A 23,611-nucleotide genomic window follows, 5' to 3' on the forward strand; every position below is an offset into this window, starting at 1 on the left:
GCCCAGGCCCGGCCGAGCGGCCTCCCCGCCCCCTCCGGCTCAGCTCCGGGGCGGCAGACGGCGCCCCGGGGGCTAACTTCGCCGGGGAAGAGGAAGCACCGTGGCAAGTAACAGGCTCTGTGGATTCCCGGAGCAAGGAAAGGCTGTTCTGTGCGTCTGCCTGCCGGCACAACCGTCTCACCTCCCTTCTGCCGAGCCCGGGTGGCCCCAGCTCACCTGAGGAGGGCACCGGGACGCCGCCGCGGCCGCCGCGATGGCCGTTACGGCACGAGGCCTCCGCTCAGCCGCCGCGTAGCTCTGAGGAGAGGGGCGGGGCGCGCGTGTCGAGAGGGCGGGGCTGCAGCGCCGAATGGTCGCGAGGCCGTGGGCGGATCCGCGCGGGCAGGAAACCCCCTCCCTGCCCAATCCGATAGGCTCAGTCTCCCCTTCCACTGACGCGACAGCCGTCTGCGCCGCGCTGGGATTGGGCGGGCCCCCTTGTCAATCAAGCGCTGTGCTGGGTGTGGAGCGAGCTGAGGGGGCTCCGCCGAGAGGGAGTGAGAACGCAAGAAGCTCCCTGCTTGACTCTGAGTCTTGTTGCTTTTGTCTCCCCGGCTGTTCTGGCTTATTACTCTGGGCCTTCCTCCTCAGCGCCACAGGAGATTCTACGGCAGAAATGACTGCTTCCCGAGTTCAACCCCGACTGCTCTGGGAGCTTCTTTCTGGTTTCTGTACCAGAAGGTCTTGCCAGCGGAAGGTTCTTAGGGGCGGGGAGCGAAAAAGAAAAAACAAACAAAAAGGCCTGGAAATGGGGACCTGAGAGAAAAATGTAAGACATATGCTTAATTTGAGCCGCAAACCGAAATAAGCTGAGCCTGAGGGCCTTCAAAGTACCCCGGTTTGTGGGTAGCTTCCCGTCTTGGCTGCGGTAGCCTTGCTGTGAGGGGGACAGTGACCTTGGGTGCCGGGTCTGCCCACCCTTAGCGGCCCAGCCCCAGCCGTCAATAAGTTGGTTCTCTTGAGACCCCCGCTGCAACCCCCAATCACCTGCCTCGTTTCTTCCCAGACATCTCTGGGGCTCTGCTTAGGTGATGCCCCCTTAGGGAAGCCTGCTGGGGTGCACAGGTATTTTCCCCATCCTACTGTTGAAAGGGCCTGTCCATACCCCTACCTGATTGTAAACTCAATTAAGTCAGGAACCATGTCAGTGTTCAGTTTTCCCCAGTGCCTAGCACGTGGTAGATCGTCAGGAAATATTGTTTAAAGCATGAATACATCTTCCATTTCCATTTTAAATCCTGGTCCTGACTGTAAATTCCAAGAGTTCATGCTTTTCTGTATTTAACTTAAAAATTATTCGTTTGGGTCCTTATAGAGGAATGTGGTTCTCTTGCCATATATAGGATCACAAGGTCAAGCACAAATCACCCATGGTCCCTTCCTGGCCTCAAGTTGACTGGGGCAAATGGATCACGAAATTCTGGGCAAGTACTCTGTCTATATCCCATAATTAGCATCTAAAGTCAATAATATTAAGTGAATTTTGGATTTATTCTGAGGGTCTAAATACCTGTGTATATTTTATCATGGCTGATGTGGACTGAATTGTGTTCCCTCTCAAAATTCATATGTTGAAGCCCTAACCCCCCAATGTGACTGTATTTGGAGATAGGGCCTTTGAAAGGTAGTTAAGGTTAACTGAGGTGATAAGAGTGGGGCCCTAATCCTGTAGGATTAGTGTCTTTATAAGAAGAGACAGTAGGAAGAGACAGCAGAGAGATTGCTTTCTGTCTTCACAACAAGAAGACACAGTGAGAAGACAGCCATGTGCAAACAAGGAAGAGAGCTCTCACGAGAAACTAACCATACTGGCACCCAGATGTCAGACTTCTACTAGTCTCCAAAACTGTGAGAAATTAAATTGTTGTTTAGCCACAGTCTGTGGCATTTTGTTATAGCAGCCCAAGCTGTCTAATACAATGGTTTTATTTGTTGATACATTTTATAAAGTTTATGGATTGAGATATTATTACATTCATTTTTGAAACTATATAAACTATTGTCCAGAGGTTGAAACTATTTCTCCAAAATCACATGGCAAACTGTTAGCTACACCTGGCTCAATTCAATTCTAGTTACATGTGATGGGATTAGGGAGTGTGAATACAAATATAACAGGTAAAATATTCCTTGCCATCAGGTAGCTTATATCACTGCCTTAAGTGGAGAAATTAAACCCAGAAAAAATGCTGAAGTCATAAGTTTAGATTTTATTTTGTATGGGAATATGTATTTTGAATGGGCCAATTATCTGAACAGACCCTTTGTGAGATTTTGATCCAGATCTATTGACTACTGTGTGCCATCTATTTAAGCAGAAGAAGTAAGGGAGAGAGCTTTTTCATAAAAGGATTTTAGTTCCCTGTAAATATGTGTTTTTCTTTTAATCTTCCTTTAAAAGTTCCCTCATCACCCTTTCTTACCAGGAACTCTTAAAAACAAAAGAAAGAAAGAAAGAGAAACTAAAAAGATATAAGAAAAAGAGAAGGAATTGAAGAAGAAAAATAAGGAAACAGCAATGAGAGAGGAAAGCATTGGGTGGAAGGGTAGATAGACAGAAAGTCATATATTGCAGTATGGTGTACTTAGAAGAATGGAGTCCATGTTGGTAAGGGGTGGGAGTTGTCCCAGAGACCTCCTTTCACACAGTCTGTCTCCCCAACTTCCAAATGTAAACATGCGCTTGGCTGCTTCTTTCTCTCTTTTAAAAGCAGAACTCAAACCAAAAATAGGAATCAACCCTGCTTATCCGTTATGAGTGAACTAGGAACTAGCCAGGATCAGGCAACAACATTTAGGTCAAAACTTATGACCTAAGGACTAGAAATGGGGCCTCAGATACGGGTAGCTAATCTGTCTAGGATAAAAACATGTAGACAGTTCACTTCATTCATTCCAAAGGAAAGAATCTGGGAAGAAAAGGAAAGGAAAAATGAGCCTCCATGTCTTAAGACCTTTCCCAGAAAACTATGGAGGGCTTATTGTTGGAAATGCTTAGAACTTCCCTGGTGGCACAGTGGTTAAGAATCTGCCTGCCAATGCAGGGGACACAGGTTCGAGCCCAGGTCCAGGAAGATCCCACGTGCCGCGGAGCAACTAAGCCCACGCACCACAACTACTGAGCTTGCGCTCTAGAGCCCGCGAGCCACAACTACTGAAGCCCACACGCCTAGAGCCTGTGCTCCGCAACAGGAGAAGCCACTGCAATGAGAAGCCCACACACCGCAAGGAAGAGTAGCCCGCACTCGCGGCAACTAGAGAAAGCCTGTGCGCAGCAACGAAGGCCCAACGCATCCAAAAATAAAATTTTTAAAAAAGAGAGAATGATCTGGTTTAGCATCACTGTAAGGACTATTTAGGACAAGAAAAAACCTATCTACTAATCAGTAAGAAGAAAGTAATCACAGGCTTGACTGTGAAGTATAGAAATTAGTGGACTCGTAACTAAATTCAATTTCTATACTGAGTAATGTTAGTCTTTCATGGTAATTAATTCAACAAAAATTGATTGAGTCCACTCTGTGGTAAGCAGTACAATAGATACCAGAGACCTAAAAATCAGTCCTCAACTTAAAGGAGCTCCATTCAATGTCAGAGAATTAGATTTAAACAGGTAGTACAGGGGGACATTAGTCCACAGGGGGAGGGGTGTGTGTGGTCAAGCTAGTCAGGCAAGTAAGTAGGCCAAGAAGAGAGGGTCTTTCCACATAGAGGGGCCTGCGTTAAAAAAAAAAAAGGTATTACACAATAGTAGAATATTGCTAGAGCAGAAGATGACTAAAAGTGTAAACAAGAGTGGGTTATGCAAGTTAAGGGCCTTAGACTTTATCCTATAGGCAATGAGAAGCCATCAAAGGGTTTTCTTACAGCACTTTAAACTGTCATTCTGTTGTTTTCTGGCCTCTACTCTTTCTGATAAGAAGCCAGCTGTAATTCTTATCATTGTTTTCCTGTGTGTCATATATCTTTTCCTCTGGCTGCTTTTAAGATTTTGTTTATCTTTGTTTATCAGTAGTTACACTATGTTTCCAGGTGTGATTTTCTTTGTATTTATGATGCTGGGGGTTCACTTATTTCCCTGGATCTGCAGATTGCTGGCTGTTGTATCTTTTTACCCAATTTGGAAGACTTTTGGCCAGTATTTCTTCAAATCTTTTTTTATGCCCCATTCTCTCTCTTCTTCTGTAACTACATTTATACTAGACTTCTTACTCCTTAATACAGGTCATTCCAGGCTCTGTTCATTTTTTTTTTCAAATCTTTTTGTTTCTGTGCTTTAGGTTGGGTAATTTCTATTGAGAGCCAGTAATTCCTGAAAAATCTGAATGTTAACATTTTCCAAAAGTACAAACACCCTACAAATGACTTTGGGTTCCTTTTGGGGTATCTTTGAAGGCATATTAGGAGAACAGAAATCACAAGATATTACAACAGAGAACATAGTATTGGGTGTTGATGGACTGGAAAAGCAAAAAGGAAACAGTGAAGCAGCCCAGATATGATAACTATAGAGAGCAGCTAGAACCCCTAGGAGTAGTGAAAAAGAGGAATCAAGGTTGGATCATCAGGTCTCAGGAGCTCAGAGGAATGACTTGCTGACGTGTAGCTTATACCCCTGGGAGGATGCTGTGCAACTGGTCCTGCTGCTACTGAGAGGGAGATGATGAGGCTGGGTAGCGGGTGGAGGAGTGCCAAAAGAAGCTTAAGGCTGAGATCAATTGCTGCTTCTGGACCAAAGGGCTCTTGCTTATTGCGGGGGTAAAAATGACAGAAACTGCAAGCAAACAGAAAGGAGGAAGTCCTTTATCCTCTCTGTTTTACAGTCCCCCTCTAATGCCCTTTATTGGTGGAACCTAGTGAGACCAGCTGGCATAGGAAAAATGTAGTTTGCAGGGTCTGAGTCATAGCATCACAGAGGAGAGTTATAGATGGGTGTATTTGAAGTTAAGATAGCTCAATAACGATAGCTTAATAAGCAATACCATATCAACATTTGTTTGTGCTAAATTAGTAAAAAATTCCCAAATCTATGTGGTTTTACAGACTTTTAAGCTCTTCTGAAAAGAATCTCAGGACACAAAGTTTTCAGTTTTCGAATGTACTATGATTACTGTTAGTGTCTTTTTCAGCTGCAGCTCACACATATACTTACTACATAAACAAGGGCAGGTTTGGAAGAGATCTGCATAACTGAGGATGAGTAGACCCTCCCCCAACATTCTATCTCCCACCATAAGGCACAAAATGGCATAGACTAAGTAGAGCTGGCAGGAATCCAAGCTTTTCCCTCCCTCCATTTACTATGCATTGCCTAATGTGGCCTCAGCAAGGGGAAGACCAATTTCTTCTAAGGTAGGACAACCACCACTGCCAGTGAAAAACCAGCTCCTTTCCTTCGTTCCCTCTTTCTTGCCTCAACTCACTCAAGCTACTCTACCAAGCCCAATCACCTCTAGTTTTCTAATGCAAATAGGTGACAAAACAGGGCTTGGTATTCAGCATTTCACCTTATAGATTTTTGAATATCGAGGGATTTTTGTTGAACATTTATAGAACATTGGGCATGAACATTTTACTAATTTTTGAACTTCAGGACCACAGAATTTCCATCTGAAAGGAGTCATTTCTTCAAGTCTTATGTTCTTTAGTGATAAAAGTTAACATTTCTCTACCCTTTTATTATTTATAATAAATAATCATTTTTATAATAAAAATTGCCTGTTATTATTAACAGCAAAGAGACCAGATTCATGATATTCCACATAATTTAGTATGTTTTTAATTTATTAGACTAGAATAAATTTTTCCACATCTGCATATATTAATTATATAGCACTCTGTCAGTTATACAACACATTTCCAGATGAACATTAAAATGTCCATTTACCTATTAATAACTGAACATTAACAATAATCAGGTATTCACTTAATGGGAGAGTCTAGTATTTCCTGATAATCCTGCCTTCTTAAATTCCTCCAGTAAAGTTTATAGCCAGCAAGGACAAAAACACTAATCATAATGATTACCCCTCCAAAGACATCATAGACACTAGGAAATATATGTAACACTAGAAGCTGCAACACCATGGCTACCACAATCTCCAGATGTTGCACGGTGCTGACCAAAGCTGGATGGAATTTGTCCAAGGCATAATAAACTCCTAAGAAGGCTGCAGTAGAACAAATGCATATAGCAATGAGATAACTCCAGGTTTCTCCATCTAATGGGATGATGGGTTCTTGAAGAACGAACATAGTAGATACTCCCCAGACTGTCCCAGTCCAACCAAAGGTAAACAGTGCAGTCCACATGCTGATCTTCTCCTTAATGGATCTGTATACTATCATGGAAAGAGCAGTGGTCAGTCCAGCCATCACAGTCATAGTGTACCCAAAGGCTTCTTTCCAGGCATTTAACAAAGAATTATCTTCATCAACAATGTTGGGGATCATGACAAGACAAACACCTAAGATGCTGCAAACAACTGTAGCCGTGTCAACATAAGCCATTTTCTCATCTACAAGTAAAAAAGCCAAAATGGCACTGAAGACTGTGGTTGTGGCTCTCCACATAGTGGTCCCATTGCTGGGAGGAACTATTGAAAATGATGTATAAGCACAGGTGATAGAGATGACATTGCATACACCATAAAAGAAGAGTCGCAATCTGTATCCACTGGGTCCAAAGGGGGCTTCCTGGTAGTAACACACAACTAACACAGATAAGACCTGCAAAACAGAACGGATAAAAATCAGTTCTAGAGATGGAACTTTGGAACGATCAGAAACAAGCCTAGTGATAAGAGCTACACATCCATGAGCCAAAGCAGATCCAAACAGCACTATCCACATTTTTCTGGATTGAAAAATATTTTTTTCTGCAAAACTTTGGAATTGTCCAATCTCATTGGTCATTGGGTCTTCTGTTGGTGGATGTTGAGTATCCATGGTTCCAAAGAAAGTTCTTCCTTTTCTTTTCATTTCACTCAGCAGGCCTTTCTTTGGATTTTCTTCCATAAAATTTCCATAGTCTTCATTGATTTCTTCATATCCATCATCCCCAGGCTGAGGATAATGAGAAGTATATTTCACCATCACCGTGTTTGGGTGTATTTTCACCCGTTTTTTAACTGGATATTTTTTGGAGGGAGAAGTATCCATTTCTTCAGGCAATCAATTCTATTTAAGAGGAAAAAAAAAGACAAATGTACATATTCATCACTTGAAATATAGTTTTAATCTCTATTATAATCATATGTACCAATTCAATAACAGATAGTAGAGGTTGTAACAGGAGTTTTTTAAAAAAAAGTAATAGGAAGAGATGATCTGGCAATATGCCTTATCAGATGTATGAAGCCCAATGAAATTGTCTACCCTTTTTTCACTCTCATCTTAAGTCTGCCCCTATGTCTCATTCTGATTTTTCTTTGTCTCATTAAGCTGTATTTTCTTTACATCACAAACAACTGATATTTTTCCATTTGTTCATTCCTCCCTCTCTACGCATCCAATAAGATAAACACAGAAAAATAAACGACAACATAGATCAAACCTTTCCTTCTCATTGTGTCCATTTGTCTGTATTATAAATTATAATGATTAAGTCCAAATTCTTTTGTATAATCACTTCTGTATGATACCCAAACTAGTCTTATATTACAAATTATAGTGATTTTTTTAAATGTTTATTCTGGCTTCCCATACATTTTCAGATACATGGGATGCACTGAAATTAGAAAATAAATAAAGTGGATTTCGTGACATTCATGCATTTTTGCTATATACAGCTTTTCTGATGAGCAACTGGGCAATATGTTTAAGATTTTAACTAAAACTACCCTTTAATTCAGCAATATCACATCTAAGATTTTACCCTAAAGAGATGATCACAAGATGCATTTTACCTTATGTTTTTTTTTTAAAAAAGGAAAAAATAAAGGTACATATTTGTTTATATAATATAAAAAGTATAACAAGTGAATTATGGAAAGAGACAAAGGAAGCTAATAATCATTGGGGTGGGACAGGAAACAAGAATAGAAGGAAACATTTTTACTGTATACTTTTTACTATATTTTTTGAATCATGATAATTGTTTAAAATTAAATTACAAACTAAAAAGAAAAGTTCATCTGTTATTGAGAAAAAGAGAGCATACAAAAAGGTGGGGAAAATGTATGAATAGGAGAGTTCATTGTAGCTTACCAGAATGACCCTCGATACTATGCTATGCAGCCATTAAAAATGACAATGCGGATCTTTACTGACATAGAAGGATGTCCATGACATATAAAGGATTTGCCATAGTGCTTGCATATAGTAAACTCTCAATGAATATTAATAAATTCAGCTTCCTTTCACCTATAATTAACTCTTTTGAAACACTGGGTGTCTTCTACAATGTTATTCTTTCTTTGAGACCTGTATTTGTTCACTTAGTTCTCTTTAGTTCTTTCCCCTCTCCCCAAGAACAATTTCCTATTTCCTTCCCAATGATTTCACCCCTCCCCTCTAAAACATAAAAATTTTTTAAAAGGAAACCTTTTTATTTTTTGTCTTCATGACATATTCCCTGTTGCTTGCCGAAAACTCACCAGTTCTAGGATCTTAAACCATGGTCCAGAAATCAAATCCTATTTTGTTCTTTAACACCATCTGGGTAAACCAACTGTTCCTATTTACTCCTTTCTCTTCTAAATGACACCACCTTCAGTTGGAAGAGTCATTTTAAAAAACACCACCTGTGCCTCCAAGCCCTTCAGTTCCTAGCATGGACCCCCCCCCCCACTTGCAGTCCTTCATGCATATTGCTATCAGGCTAATCTGGATGTTCTCTTTTTTCAACTTTTATTAGGATATTTCCACTTCAAATTATGACTTTAGCTTCAATAATCACAAACTGAATTAACAGTCTTGGTCTCCCAAATAGATTTTCCTTCCCTAAATTCCTCACTTATGTTTGAAATACCACCATCTTTCTAGTTCCCCAAGCTAGAAACCAAGGAATACTCAATTATCCTTTCTGCCATCACACTCCATTTGGTCATCAATCTTATTGTTTTTGTCTTTGAAATATTTCTCAGATTTTTCCTTTCTCCTCCAATTCCATTTTACCTTTGTGATTCTGGATCAGGTTTTTATGAATTCCCATCTAGAATATTGCAACAGCATCCTGACTAGCCCTCTTGGATCCCAGTCCTTCTCCCCTAAAATCCAACTATACTATACCACTGTCACATTAATGCCTTTAACAGATTCAAAACAAAACAAAAAACTTCCCTCAAGCTTTCCATTCAAGAACCTACAAGCTTTCCTACCAACTACGTCATTGGTCTCAACTCCTCTGCCTAACTCTCAAGACCCTGCCTAGTCTAGCCCCTATCAATACTTAGCTCCTTAACAAACATACTTTGCTCTGATCAGTCCAGTGTTCTCCCTGTCCTGACTCCCCACATGTGCATGTTTCTCTAAGCTTTTATTCTCACTAGCTTCCCCTCTGCTCCCACTTTCTAAATACTGCTCATCTTTTAAGGAGGCCCAGTCCAAATCTTGCCTTTTAGAAACAAGCCTTCCCTGACCACTGTAGCCACTTATTTTTTTCTTCTTTGTTTAACATCTGCAGTAGTTCTTCTAATTTTTGTAATCTCATCATTTTGTTATTTAGTTGTCTCCATCAGTGGAATTTTGTCTCCAGTCATTGTACCCAAATTTGCTGTTAAATCTCTTTTCCTTGCTAGTCAGCAAATATCTTAATGATACCTCAGTTAGATCCCATAACTTCCCACTTGCTTAAAATTGTTAAAGTTGTGTCTTATATCCTTTCAAAGCTTTCCCCTTCCCACTGCAGGCCAGATTTGTAGCCCCAGGGGAACAAATAGGGGAAGGACATATTCTGTTGGTTTACTCCTTCTCCCTTTCCCTCCTTTTGGAGTCCTTGGGAGGGCAGTATGGTCTGGGACACCTCCTCCATCTCTCTAGGCTCCAGCTCCCCTAGTGTATTGGCACAGGGAGGAAGGAAAAGGAAAGGACACATATCTCATACACTGGCTGCTGTTGTGTGATGGCTTTTTGATATATAAACTTGGCTAGGCTGAACTACATTCTCTAGTTATTTAATCAAACACTAATATAAGTGCTGCTATGAAGGTTTTTGCAGATGTGATAGAAGTCCCTAATCAGTTGACTTTAAGTTAATAAAAGAAAGACTATCCTGGGTGGGCCTGACCTAATCAAGTAAGCCCTTCCAAAAACGGATTAGGCTTTCCATGATTTCACAGATTTCAAACAATTCATGCCATTGGGGTTCTAGCCTGCTCATGACCTTCCTTTCCTTACTACCTGTGGACAAGAAGCTTTGGCCTTTGCTCATGGGTTCCAACATGCTCCTGATCTTTTCTTTCTGACTGCCTGCCCTACAGACTACAAACTTCCTTATCCAGCCACCACAGTTACATTAGCCAATTCCTTGTAATAAATCTCCTATTGGTTCTGTGTCTCAGGTTGAACCCTGACTCTAATACATGGTGAAATTCTCTCTTTGATTATTGTCTTTGTTTCTGTGCTAACTCTGATAGGCCATTGATACTCTGTAGGTTGCAGGCATCCAAATGCAGGCTATCTTACGTAAGTTCTGTAGAGCCTCCCCAGTGCACAAATTCCTGATGTGGGGGAGTCTCCTGCCCTGGGGATATGGCCCACAGGTTTTTGTTTTTTTTTTTTTTTAATTTTTATTTATTTATTTATTTATTTATTTTTGGCTGTGTTGGGTCTTTGTTTCTGTGCGAGGGCTTTCTCTAGTTGTGGCAAGCAGTGGCCACTCTTCATCGCGGTGCATGGGCCTCTCACTGTCACGGCGGCCTCTCTTGTTGTGGAGCACAAGCTCCAGACACGCAGGCTCAGTAGTTGTGGCTCACGGGCCTAGTTGCTCCACAGCATGTGGGATCTTCCCAGACCAGGGCTCGAACCCGTGTCCCTTGCATTGGCAGGCAGATTCTCAACCACTGTGCCACCAGGGAAGCCCAGCCCACAGGTTTTTGCTGTTTGGGTCCTCTTGCCGGGTGGGCAGTTCTCTTGGTTAGGCACCAAAAGTATTCACTTGACATAGGAAAGTCACATATCCTTACTACTCCAGTGAGTATATAGGCCACTCACCACTGCCCCCTTCTCTTTCCTCGAGCAAGCAAAGAGCAAATTAAAATGTGCTTTCTAAGCAGACTTCCAATTGGAGAACGAGAAAGCACACCCAATCATTGTAAATAATGATCTGGTAACTTTCACCCTCAGTTGGCTCTAAGGAGGAACATCCCTCTCCCCTCCCCATTAGGAAAAAGCACAACATTCTTCTTAGACCAAGGACCCACAATAGATAATATGATCCCTTTGACAGACTGCATTTTCCAAAGAGAGTCACTAGTCTAGTATCTCCCATACTACATGTCTGGTTTTGTAAAATGTGAGTTTGACATTATTAAATAGAGAGGTAGGGTCTATATTCCCTCCCATTAAAATTAGCCCTGCTTTTGTGACTGTTTCAACGAATAGAGTATGGTAAAAGTGACCTATTATGACTTCTGAGGCTAGGACATAAAAGGAAATATAGCTATTCCTTCCTAGCTGCAATACTTGTGCTTGGAGCTCTGAGCCACCAAGTAAGCAGTCTGACTGCTCTGAAGGCACCATGCTGTAAGGAAGCCCATGTAGAGAAACCACATGGAGAGGTCCTGAGACCACCTGAAGAGAGAGAAATTCCTGGTAAGCCCCCAGCTGCTCCAGCCCCCTGCTGTTCGAACTCCAGCCACCCATCTGTCTTCAAGTATATAAGAGACCCTGAGTCAGGATTGCCCTGCCAAGTCCTTTCCAAATTCCTGATCTATAGAAACCATGACAGATAATAAAATGATTGTTGTCGTTTTAAGCCACTAAGCTTTGGAGTGATTTGTTACCTGCAATAGATAACTGGAACACCCTATTTCCCTCCCTAGTATTTTAAGGAATCGGAAGGAGGAGTGGTCTTAGTGACAGTTAAAGTAAAAGGCCTCTTATATTTGGACCAAAATGATTGGCTTTTGAAACTGGGATATTTTGTCCCCCATTGTGAGATCCTGGATTCTAATTCTGAGGTAAGAGGAAACTTTTTTTTTTCATTAAAGTATAGTTGATTTAGAATGTTCTGTTAGTTTCTGGTGTACAGCAAAGTGGTTCTGTTATATGTATGTGTGTACATATACATACACACACATATATATAACTGAATCACTTTGATTGTTATATATACGTGTGTGTGGTGGCGTGTATACATATATATATATAAAATGAAGAGGAAAGTTTTAGTCAACATCCTGTTAGGTATAAATTAATGTATTTAATCCTAGTCCAACTGTATACTTTAAATTGTTATTTGAACTGTGTAATCTTTGTTCATTTCTGTCAGTGGATTAGTCTATAACAGATATATTCCAGGTATTTCTCAACACCATTAATATTATATTGTATAATATAATATTATATTATATATAATTATATATTATATTATATATATAACATATGCCACAAGTGCTGAGCCTGTGCTCTAGAGCCTGCAGGCTGCAACTACTGAGCCTGCAGGCTGCAACTACTGAGCCCACGTGCCACATCTTTTGAAGCCCGCGCACCTAGAGCCCGTGCTCGGCAACAAGAGAGGCCACTGCAATGAGAAGCCCACACACCGCAATGAAGAGTATCCCCCCCTCACCCCAACTAGAGAAAGCCTGCGTACAGCAAATGAGGAGCCCGCACACTGCAACGAAGAGTAGTCCCCGCTCACTGCAACTAGAGAAAGCCCACACGCAACAACAAAGACCCAACACAGCCAAAAATAAAAATAAAAAAAATATATATTTTTTTTAAAATATTATATTGTATCCCACTGATGCAAAAGCCATCTTATACTAAAGGGAGACATAAAGATTTTTTTTTTTTTTGGCCACACCATGTGGCATGTGGGATCTTCCCGTGCCCCCTGCATTGGGAGCGTGGAGTCTTAACCACTGGCCCCCAGGGAAGTCCCAGGATCTTATTCATTCTCCCTAGTTTCATTTAATTTCAGCCTTTGAAATATAATTTTTGAAGAGAATCTGGAATCCTGACTAGTAATTACATTTTTGCACATTTAAGTCTTTCAACCTGTGAACATTTCAATAAATACTAACTGAGGTACCATGTGCCCAGCACCATTCTAGGCTCTATAAATATGAAGATAAATAAAACAGCCATGGCCCCAACACTCATAGAGCTTATAGACTAGTGGAAGAGACAACAAGTAATTCAAATTTAATATTTTAATAAGTTAATAATGCAAGTAACTACATGAAGTACAAGAAACTGTTGGAGCACATACAAAGGGCATGTAACCCAAATATGGGGGATCTTTGCAGGTTTCCAGGTGGAAAGGATGCCTGAATTGGGACTCTAAACATATGTAACATATAGACAAGTAAAGAGGAGGAGAAAAACAAAACTTTTTTCCAGAGATTAAAAATTTGAGTCAGAAATGTTGGTTTTGAGTTCTAGCTCTGCCACCAACTAGAGCAATAACTATGTCTATTTTAAGAGAAAGTTTTAGATGATAATTGTTGGGGTCTTTTAACTCACCTCTCAGTTTGTTTAATGATTTCACACTTCTAGTGTTTTGATATCTCTCCCATGTGAGACCACCATGCAATTCAGTGATCACAAATTTCTACCACCTGCTCAAAATTGTTCTGACCAATATGCCAACTCAGTTCCTCCTCCTTCCTTACAGAGAGGAAGAATCTGAACTAATTTCATGGCTCCAGTTCCTCTGACATTTATGTGGGGCTGGCCCCTCCCAGGCAGAGGTGTCCATTTCAGCTGCATAGAGCAACTCAGCTGAGAAGAGGGAATGTCAAACAATAGGACCAGAAGACTAGCCTATCCAGCTACAAATGTATCAACCTGAAATGTTGGACAAATGGACTAAAAGGATACATAGTTTGGTGTCTGCTTGAACAATGGGCGCAATTCAGTATTGCAAGCCTGAAAAAGCAGTATTTGTATCTAAAAGAGGTACTGTTTCCTAAGCTACATCCCACAACCTAAGGCCCAAGATCACCTCTCTCCTAAGGCTGAGAAAACGAACAGTGCCATCCCTACTGTCTTGGTGGGAATCCTTAGAAAATCTCCTTATGGTGCCTACAGCAAATGCCACTTGGTAATCAGAGCTTCTTTCTTTAGTTACCAGACTGATCCCTAAAATGGTAAACAGTCTTAGATATAAAGCTGGCTAGTACAACTTGATTATAATACAGTGGTTTAAATGTGGGCATTGACGTGGTATTTGACACTCATGAATCAGACTGGCTTTGAACTAAATATTTATCACAAACTGATAGGTTACTACATTATACCTGAGCAGCCCAGTCCTGAGATACCTTATTCCCCCAGTGTGCTTGGACAGTCTTGCCCCTGAATGAAAATGAAAAGACCACACCTAACTGGTCACCTGAAAGGGAAGACCCAACAACCACCTTTCCAGGATATCGTGAGACATCAGGACATGCATAGGATCTGTGCTGTTAAACATATCTCCTGAGAACTATTGAGAGAAGCCATTCATCCTCCAAACTGATGAAAAGGGGCCCATATTCTGAGGCCTCAAGGCTGTGAGCATGAGTCTACCAATCCTTATGATGAACCCAGCTTAGCATAACCTTTAACACCCCTCTTTGAATAGGGATTCACTCTCCCCACTGCAACTCATGAGGATCAGGAGAACTAGAGGCAGCATTTAAGTCTGCTTGTACTTTATTAATACTCTTTGGGACTGTATCTTTGTGTAAAGGCCCACTGCTTTAGAGAGGAAAGAACCTCCTTCTAAGCTCCAACCTCTGGAACTAGAAAATCAGTTCTTAAATAAACTAATAAAGTAGAACTTGAAAGACAAGAATAATGATAATAAGTGAGAAATAACAGAATAGAAGATAAAGAGCATGCCTTTCTTAAATCAGTCACATTCAGAAAGTGAGGGATTTATCATGAAGAAGTAGATGTTTGCCCTTCTTAGAAGGTTGATAATATTCACATTGTGTGTTAAGTGGCAAATGATCAAAATGAAATAAGTCAAATCATGAAACGGGACAGTTTTATGAAGATGTAAAAGAGGGGCTGCAAGAAAAGTTAATTGTATAATATTTCAAATACTCAAATTAAAAAGGAACTACCATAAGCAAATTCAACCAAAGGGGGAAAAAAGAGGAGACATACCATCTAGTAGTCTTCTATGGTAAACCAACTGAATCTCTATAAAAATATAAAAGGAAATTTCAGAGCAACCAGGACAGAATCATTCTTACTCAGATGTATTACTTAGGATAGATATACCATATATAATGGCAGAAATTGCAATTAGAATAGCATTCATATTGCATCAGATTATTGCCTGACAAACAACAGTCCATCTACGTCTCTCTTAGAAAAGCAAAAAATAAGGCACATTATCAATTTCTCCTTTGTAACACTTAGATTAAAGCATCCTTGCAATAGCTCTCAGAAAAAGACTAAGAAGACAAGATCTTGATTTAGCCAGAGATCATGAAAACATTTTCAGCTCTAATGGAAACAATCAGAATTAGCATAAAAGCAAGAATGGGAAAACAAACAATAAAGAAAGGCACAACTGATGGCTCTAAAATCCAGTGAAAACAGAAGGAAATATGGAAGAAGTCAATAATAACAATACTATCAATAGCCAGATGTATTGATATTTACATTTGTACAGACAACGTGCTAAATTCTAAACATGCGTTAACTCAGCTTTGAGAAGAAGTGAAATCTTAGGAGGTTTTGGAGTGGGAGAGCATCGTGGAAGGGTGGAAAACAAAATATTTGGAGAAAACTAATGGCCTACCTCACTTTGAACTGCAATAACTTAAAAGGAAGTAAAGGTAAGTACTCACTTTAGGAAACTAACTCGGTACATATTATTGAACACACTGTATGTGAAGGGCACCAGGTAGGCCACGAGGAGCAGGTCAGTAGGTCTTATTGTTGAAGACAATTTGTCCCAAAGTTTTGTCTAGAACTCTGTCACCTAGTGCCCCAAATTAGTCTCTCCTCCCTGCTCTTCTCTCTCTTTCCTCTCCCCAATCCCCTCCCTCTTTCTCCATTTTACCTTCTCAACGTTACTCCTGTCTCCCACAGACACAGCCCTGTCTGATATCCTAGCCCAGAAGTAACTGCCACTTATTCATGCAAATGATTTCAGGGAAAATGATATTTATTTTATTCCCTTAAAGGACAAAGTATTATCACTGTCAGAGTCACATTCCACTTTCATAGCAGAATAAACTATTTTCATTTTCCTGAAATCATAATTTCTCTGGCAGGAAGCAAGAGTGATGATGACAAAACATCTGTGCAGAAAGTAGGAGAAAAGCCTCAATCATGTGAGCACCCCTGCCACTAGAACTCCACCCTAAGAACTAGCCTCCTGTCATCCAAACCAAAATGTATACATGTCACTCCTCTGGGCCTTTTACCAGTGTCATCTGGTACTTAGCCCCTGCCTCCTTTTGTCATTTTTTAAAATTTTATTTTATTTAATTTTTTTTTTGGCTGTGTTGGGTCTTCGTTTGCTGTGCATTGGCTTTCTCCAGTTGAGGCGAGTGGGAGTTACTCTTCCGCGCGGTGCCCAAGCTTCTCGCTGCAGTGGCTTCTCTTGTTGTGGAGCATGGGCTCTAGGCACGCAGGCTTCAGTAGTTGTGGCATGCGGGCTCAGTAGTTGTAGCTCACAGGCTCTAGAGTGCAGGCTCAGTAGTTGTGGCACACGGGCTTAGTTGCTCCACGGCATATGGGATCTTCCCAGACCAGGGCTTGAACCCGTGTCCCCTGCATTGGCAGGCAGATTCTTAATCACTGCACCACCAGGGAAGCCCTCCTTCTGTCATTTTATTCTCCTTGTGTATGACATTGTTAAGTTTTAAAAAGCAATGGTTCCTCAGTTTTAAAAAGCAATGGTTCCTCAGTATGTGTTTTTAGAAAGAGGGACAACCTAGTGCCCCAACCGATGAGTGGATAAAGAAAATATGGTATATCCATACAATTGAATATTACTCATCCATAAGAAGGAATGAAGTTCCAATACACGCTACAACATGGATGAACCTTGAAGACATTATGCTAACTGAAATAAGCCAGACACAAAAGGACAAATACTGTATGATTCCACTTATATGTGGCATTTAGAATAGGCAAATTCATAAAAAGAGAAAATAGATTAGAGATTACCAGGGGCTGGGAGAAAAGGGAATGGGGAGTTACAGCTACAAGGTTTCTGTCTGGGGTAATGAAGAAGTTTTGGAAATAGATAGTGGTGATGGTTGCACAATATTGTGAATGTAATTAATGCTATTGAATTGAACATTTAAAAAATTTGTTAAGGGACTTCCCTTGTCTCCAGTGGTAAAGAATCACGTTCCAATGTAGGGGACGCAGATTCGATCCCTGGTCGGGGAACTAAGATCCCACATGCTGCGGGGCAGCTAAGCCCGAGCGCCGCAAACTACAATGCCCATGCTCTCTGGAGCCCGCACGCCACAACTACAGAGCCCATGCACTCTGAAGCCCGCATGCCACAGCTAGAGAGAGAAAATCCACATGTCACAACTAGAGAGAAGCCCTCGTACCGCAAGGAAAGATCCCACGTGCTACAACTAAGACTTGACGCAGCCAAAAATAAAAATAAATATTTTTAAAATGTGTTAAAATGGCAAGTTTTGTATTATTTATATTTTACCACAATTTTATTTAAATAGGAAAAAAAAAGAAAAGAGGGGCTTCCCTGGTGGTGCAGTGGTTGAGAGTCCGCCTGCAGATGCAGGGGACACGTGTTCGTGCCCCGGTCCGGGAAGATCCCACATGCTGCCGAGCGGCTGGGCCCGTGAGCCATGGCCGCTGAGCCTGCGCGTCCGGAGCCTGTGCGCTGCAACGGGAGAGGCCACAACAGTGAGAGGCCCGCATATCGCCAAAAAAAAAAAAGAAAAGAAAAGAAACGGGGAAAATGTAGTGCTTCCTCCAGTGTGGGGCAGGGGAGAAAGGAAGGCATTGGTATTTTCAAAAACCTCCCCAATAATCCTAATGTATAATTTTCTTGTGGGAGAACCACTCAACTAGATTATCTAAGGACCTTCTGGCTTTAAGATTTAATGAATCTGTATAGGTATACATATAGCTGATTCACTTCATTGTACAGCAGAAACTAACACAACATTGTAAAGCAATTATACTCCAATTAAAAAAAAAAGATTTAATGACTCTGTGGCTGCTACATGATTAAGGAAGACAGAGAGTGGCACAGGGATGGAAATTTAAAAAAAGGGGGGGCGGGTGGATACTGAAGCCAGACTGTCTGGATTTGAATCTTAGCTACAGAACTTATTAAATATGTGACCTTGGGCAACTTACTGAACATCTTTACCTATTTCCTCTTCTGTAAAATTTCGATATTAATAGGGTAGAATAAAAATATTAAATCAGTTAATACATACAAAACACTAAGTATCTTGCACTTAGCAAGTGTTCAATAACTTTTAAATCTTTTTTCACATGATTCTGTCTGCCTGGAATGACGTGGGCCTCCCCCTTTCTGCCCTTGTCTACCTGTACAGCTCACATTTGTGCTTCAGTGATTTGCTCAAGTGTTACTTCCTCCTTTGCAAAGCCTTCCCTGTTCTCTCCAATTTTTGTGCCCCATTGCCCCTGCATTCATTTGTTTATATCCTGTCTTTCTCACCAGACCATACACTTCGTGATAGCAGACTTTCTCACCATTATATCCTCAGCCCCAACACAGTGTCTGGCACATACTGGCACTCGATAAATGTTTGTTGGATGGAATGGAATGGATTTGAAAACCAAGAAGAGGAAGACATGGAAAAGAATGGGGAATGATGTTGACTACTGACATCTCTATAGGATCTTATAGGCCCACATACCCACTTCTGGTGTCTTAGCATCACTGCTCAATCAATGGTAGGCAGCTGAAAACCTGCAGTTTCCTGTGATCATCAAACTGCAGAACTGTTCAGAAGAACTCTCCCTGTCCTCTGCCTTTACCCTCTTTACTAGTCAGAGTTCTCCAGAGAAACAAAATTAATAGGATGTGTATATATACACCTATATAGAGAGAATAATTTTAAGGAATTGGCTCACGCAATTATGCAGGCTGGCAAGTCTAAAAGCTTCAGAGTATGCCAGCAGGCTGTAGACCCAGGGAACAGTTGCAGTTCAAGCCCAAAGGCAGTCTGCTGGCAGAATTCCTTTCTCCTTGGAGGATGTCAGGTTTTTTTCTTCAGACCTTCAACTGATTAGATGAGGCCCACCCTCCATTATGGAGAGCAATCTGCTTTACTCAAATCCACTGATTTAAATGTAAATCTCATCCAAAAACACCTTCACAGAAACATGAGCATAATCTTTGACCAGCCAGGCTGACACATAAAATTAACCATCACAGCCTCATCCTTTGCTTGTCCTCCATAAGCACAGAAGTTTTGGCTATTCCAAACTGCAGGAAATTCTCTATGTCATGCTCTTTCATGGCTCTGGGTTTTTACATAAGCTGTTCCTTCTTTATGGAATACTCTTTTCCTGCTTTTTCACCTGGTAAATTACTGCTCATTTTTCAAGGCCCAGATTAAATGTTACCATCTCTGGAAAACTTCCCTAGGCCCATTTCCAACCCCAGCCTGAGTTAGATGCCCACCTCAGTTCTTTAATCATAGAATTTATTGAATGCATTGAATTACAACTGTGTTTTTGTCTTTCTCTTATGCTAGATCTGTGAGGGTTTTTACCCCACAGGTATTAAAATTAGATATTATTAATTTTTATATTTGCAGCATCTAGCTCAATGCTTGGCATGAGATAGGTGCTTAATAACTGTTTGTTGAATGAATGGACTACTTTTTAATGAAGCAAATTTTGTTAAGAACAAAATATAAGTAATATAAATAAATGGATTTAAATGGCTAGTAACCCAAATAGGGAGCCTTATCCATTAAAATACTTTAAAGTCCTTAATAACATTTCAAGAATAATAAAACATTAGGGTGAGCAGTTTAGCTATTAAGAGAATGTGTGTGTTTAGCTTCTCTGCCTCTGGCTCTATTTATGCTGCTAGGTCTCCCATATTTTCTTTAATATTAAATTCCTCAGGCATAACTGGAGCTGTTCTTTAAATAAAGTTTATCCACTTTTCTTAATTAAACTATTATCAACCAGTTAAGAAGGGTGTGGAGATACATGTCTTTCAGCATCACCAGGCTGAACTTCAGTTGCTATTTCCCTGCTTCCCAGAGCATGTCTCATAGCTTGGCCCAGTCAAGTGAGTCCCACCAACAAGACCACAGCAGTTCCTCATCAGGATTCCCTGGGCTTGCTCAGGACAAGCTTGACTGAGAAGCTATTTACCACCATCAGCCCTTTAGAAAAAAACACATTTTGTTTATTCCTATTACAAAAGCAATATATGTTTATTGTAGAAAATTGAGAAATGTGAGAAAGCAAAGAAAATAAAAACAACTCATAATCCTACCACCCAGAGATAACTACTGACCCTTCCAGGTCTTTTTCTATTTGTGAACATTGTTTTCCCCAAACATGGTATCAACCACTATATCCTATTTTATAACTTCCCCTTTACTTATCAGTGCATTGTACACATTTTTCCATGTCATTAAATATTCTACAACATCATTTTTAATGGCTAGTTAATATGGATCCAATATTGGGTTCTGAACACAACAGGTCAATCATTAACTTCAGCTTTCTGAGAGTTTAAAGGTAAATGGGATGACCAGCTGCCACCGATCCTTTACACAGGGGTAGATCCATAACCATCACAGGAAAAGTCACATATGTGAAAAGGTACAGATAACAATGTTGACGTTTTCCCTGAATGTAAATGAGGAAACAGTTTTTGATGGCCAGGGGAAGATTGTGAAAGAATAAATAAGAGATAAGTCAAGAGGATTCATGTTTCCTCTTTGCTCTCTGTTCAGACGTCATCTACAGAGAGAAACTAGCTGAGACCAATAGTGAGATAAAGTGTGTCTTCATTCATTTTTTTGTGTTTATTTAGGATCAATACACTGTTTGGTTTTGAAAGGATTTGAGGCAAACATTCAACTAGAGTTAAAGGAAAAATGAAACCACAGGAAATATCAAGCACAGATGCCTCGAAGTACCTGGGAAGTAATCTTTTGGATTGTTTCATCCTGAATATGGCTCTAGATTCTCTAATTATAAGAATAGCTATGATTATTTAGCCTCTATTCTGTGACAGGCATATATTAAGAACTTTATTTTATCATTTAAAGGTCAAAACAACTCTATGAAGTAGGTATTATAATCTCCATTTTAGATATGAGGAAATAGGTTCTGAGAGGTTGGGTAACTTGCCAGTTAGTGGGTGACATAACTAATTAATGGTAGAGACAAGATTCAGGTCCAGGTCTGCCTTCCCAAGCCCTTTCCTCCATACTATTCTGCAAAGTAACCATCCATGGTAGGCAGAATAATGCCCCCCAAGCCCCACCAAGATGTCCACATCCTAATTCCCAGAACTTTACCTTATATGACAAAGGGGAATTAAGATTGCAGATGGAGTTAAGGCTGTTAATCAACTGACCTTAAAATAGGGAGACCATCCTGGATTATCTGGTTGGGCCCAATGTAATCACAAGGACCCTTAAAAGTGGAAAACAGAGACAGAGAAGATGTGACAACAGAAGCAAAGTCAGAGTGATGCAATGTGAGGACTCAGCCTGCTGTTGCTGGCTTTGAAGATAGAAGGGAACCATGAGTCGAGGGATGTGGGCAGCCTCTAGACGCTGGAAAAGGCAAGGAAGTGGATCCTTCCCTAGAATGTCCAGAAAGGAATACACCCTGCCAACACCTTGGTTTTAGCTCACTGATAACCCGAACGGGACCTCTGACTTACAGAACTGCAAGATAATAAATTCATGTTGTTTTAAGCCACCAAGTTTGTGGTAATTTGTTACAGCAGCAAACAGAAAACTCAGACACCATCATTTTGTGAATGTCTAAAGATCAGATTTGTATTCTTAGAGAAAAGATCCAAACACTTAGTACTGGTGTGGAAAAGAACTGCCTGCATGTAATCCATGATTTTCCCCAGAAAAGAACTGTTGATCTTCTTAAGATGTAGAAAAGTGTTGGATGAGACTACAAAGTTCTGGGTCAAGTGACATGGACAAGATTATTTTAGCCTGACATAGAAAATATTTGCTGGCTGCTTACCCCTGTGATACTGTTTGAGACATCTGCTTTTAACAACCACAACCTCATGGATCACCTAGAAATAAAGTGAATTATAAAACACCTCTCAAGGGCTGAGTAAACTGCCCTGTTGGATGTAGTCATTAAATACTGAATCAGAACTCTGGTTGGATACCACCAGATAGGACTTTGGATTAATAACCAATGCTGGGGGACTTCCCTGGTGGCACAGTGATTAAGAACCCACCTGCCAACACAGGGGACATGGGTTCAATCCCTGGTCTGGGAAGATCCCAAATGCCGAGGGACAACTAAGCCCACGTGTCACAACTACTGAGCCTGCGCTCTAGAGCCTGCGAGCCACAACTACTGAGCCCGTGTGCCACAACTACTGAATCCCACATACCTAGAGCCCGTGCTCCGCAACAAAAGAAGCCCGCGCACTGCAATGAAGAGTAGCCCCCACTCGCCACGACTAGCGAAAGCCCATGCACAGCAACGAAGACCCAACACAGCCAAAAATTAAATAAATAAATAAATTTATATATATGAAAAAATAACCAATGCTGGACAACAGGTCTAACCAATTCTTGAGGCAGCAGATTTGAGCTTGAATTCTACCTCTATCACTTTCTGCCTGTGCATGTATCGTGTAACCTTTCTAAACTTCAGTTTCTTCATTTGTAAGATGGGCTGATATTACTAACTTGGAAAGGTTATTACTAAGGATTTAATGAAAAGATGGATCAAAAGCATCTAGAATCATACCTGGCACATAGCAGGTGCTCAATAACTACTAGCTTGCTTCCTTCATGTTAGTCAAAGTACTGTGAAGATTTTCTTACTAGTATAGAAGAAATGCTTATTTTCCTCTCTGATTTGTTTCTATAGCAAGAAGCCTTACTTATAGTTTATAAATTGCTAACTTTGTAACTTTTTTAAAGGATAAAACAATGCACTCTAGGAAATGTGCCTGGAGGCCCAGATTAAAATCTGCTCCTCCAGCCCTTCCAATGATTTGAGAGACTTCTGATTCCTTGTATTCTATCTCTTCCTGATTGAAAGAGCCAGAGTGACTTTTGTTATCTGTAACTAAACCTTGCCAGATACACAGATGCACTGTGTATTATACCATGTGATATGTAAAATTGAATCCCACCAGTCAAGGAACCTCTCCTGCTTATTCTTTTAACAATATTATTTTAATACAGATGCCAATAAAGCATTAATATTTTGAAATTTATGGAAGAGTATTCATTCACACGTAATGCCA

At 40.6% G+C, this 23,611-nt stretch overlaps 2 protein-coding genes across 2 annotated transcripts in view; both read right to left on the bottom strand.

Annotated features, from left to right (window-relative positions):
* NCK1 (NCK adaptor protein 1) overlaps window positions 1-318 on the bottom strand; it is an 82,431-nt gene extending 82,113 nt beyond the window's left edge. Inside the window, exon 1 of the mRNA XM_024746225.1 lies at window positions 217-318. The gene's annotated coding sequence lies outside the window, so the exon portion shown is untranslated. The remainder of the gene's footprint in view (window positions 1-216) is intronic.
* Window positions 319-5,819: 5,501 nt separating this feature from the next.
* Window positions 5,820-7,201, bottom strand: SLC35G2 (solute carrier family 35 member G2). Its single transcript, XM_024746247.1, has one exon. The coding sequence runs from the start codon at window positions 7,198-7,200 to the stop codon at window positions 5,962-5,964; it is 1,239 nt and encodes a 412-aa protein (XP_024602015.1). The 5' UTR covers window position 7,201; the 3' UTR covers window positions 5,820-5,961.
* Window positions 7,202-23,611: the final 16,410 nt, after the last annotated feature.

Source organism: Neophocaena asiaeorientalis, unplaced genomic scaffold (assembly GCF_003031525.2).
Source record: "Neophocaena asiaeorientalis asiaeorientalis breed wild unplaced genomic scaffold, Neophocaena_asiaeorientalis_V1.1 scaffold437, whole genome shotgun sequence".
NCBI classification, from domain to species: Eukaryota; Metazoa; Chordata; class Mammalia; order Artiodactyla; family Phocoenidae; genus Neophocaena; species Neophocaena asiaeorientalis.

Bases quoted from the DNA above. Each gene is read 5' to 3' on its own strand.
- SLC35G2 (XM_024746247.1), bottom strand. From the start codon at position 7,200: ATGGATACTTCTCCCTCCAAAAAATATCCAGTTAAAAAACGGGTGAAA.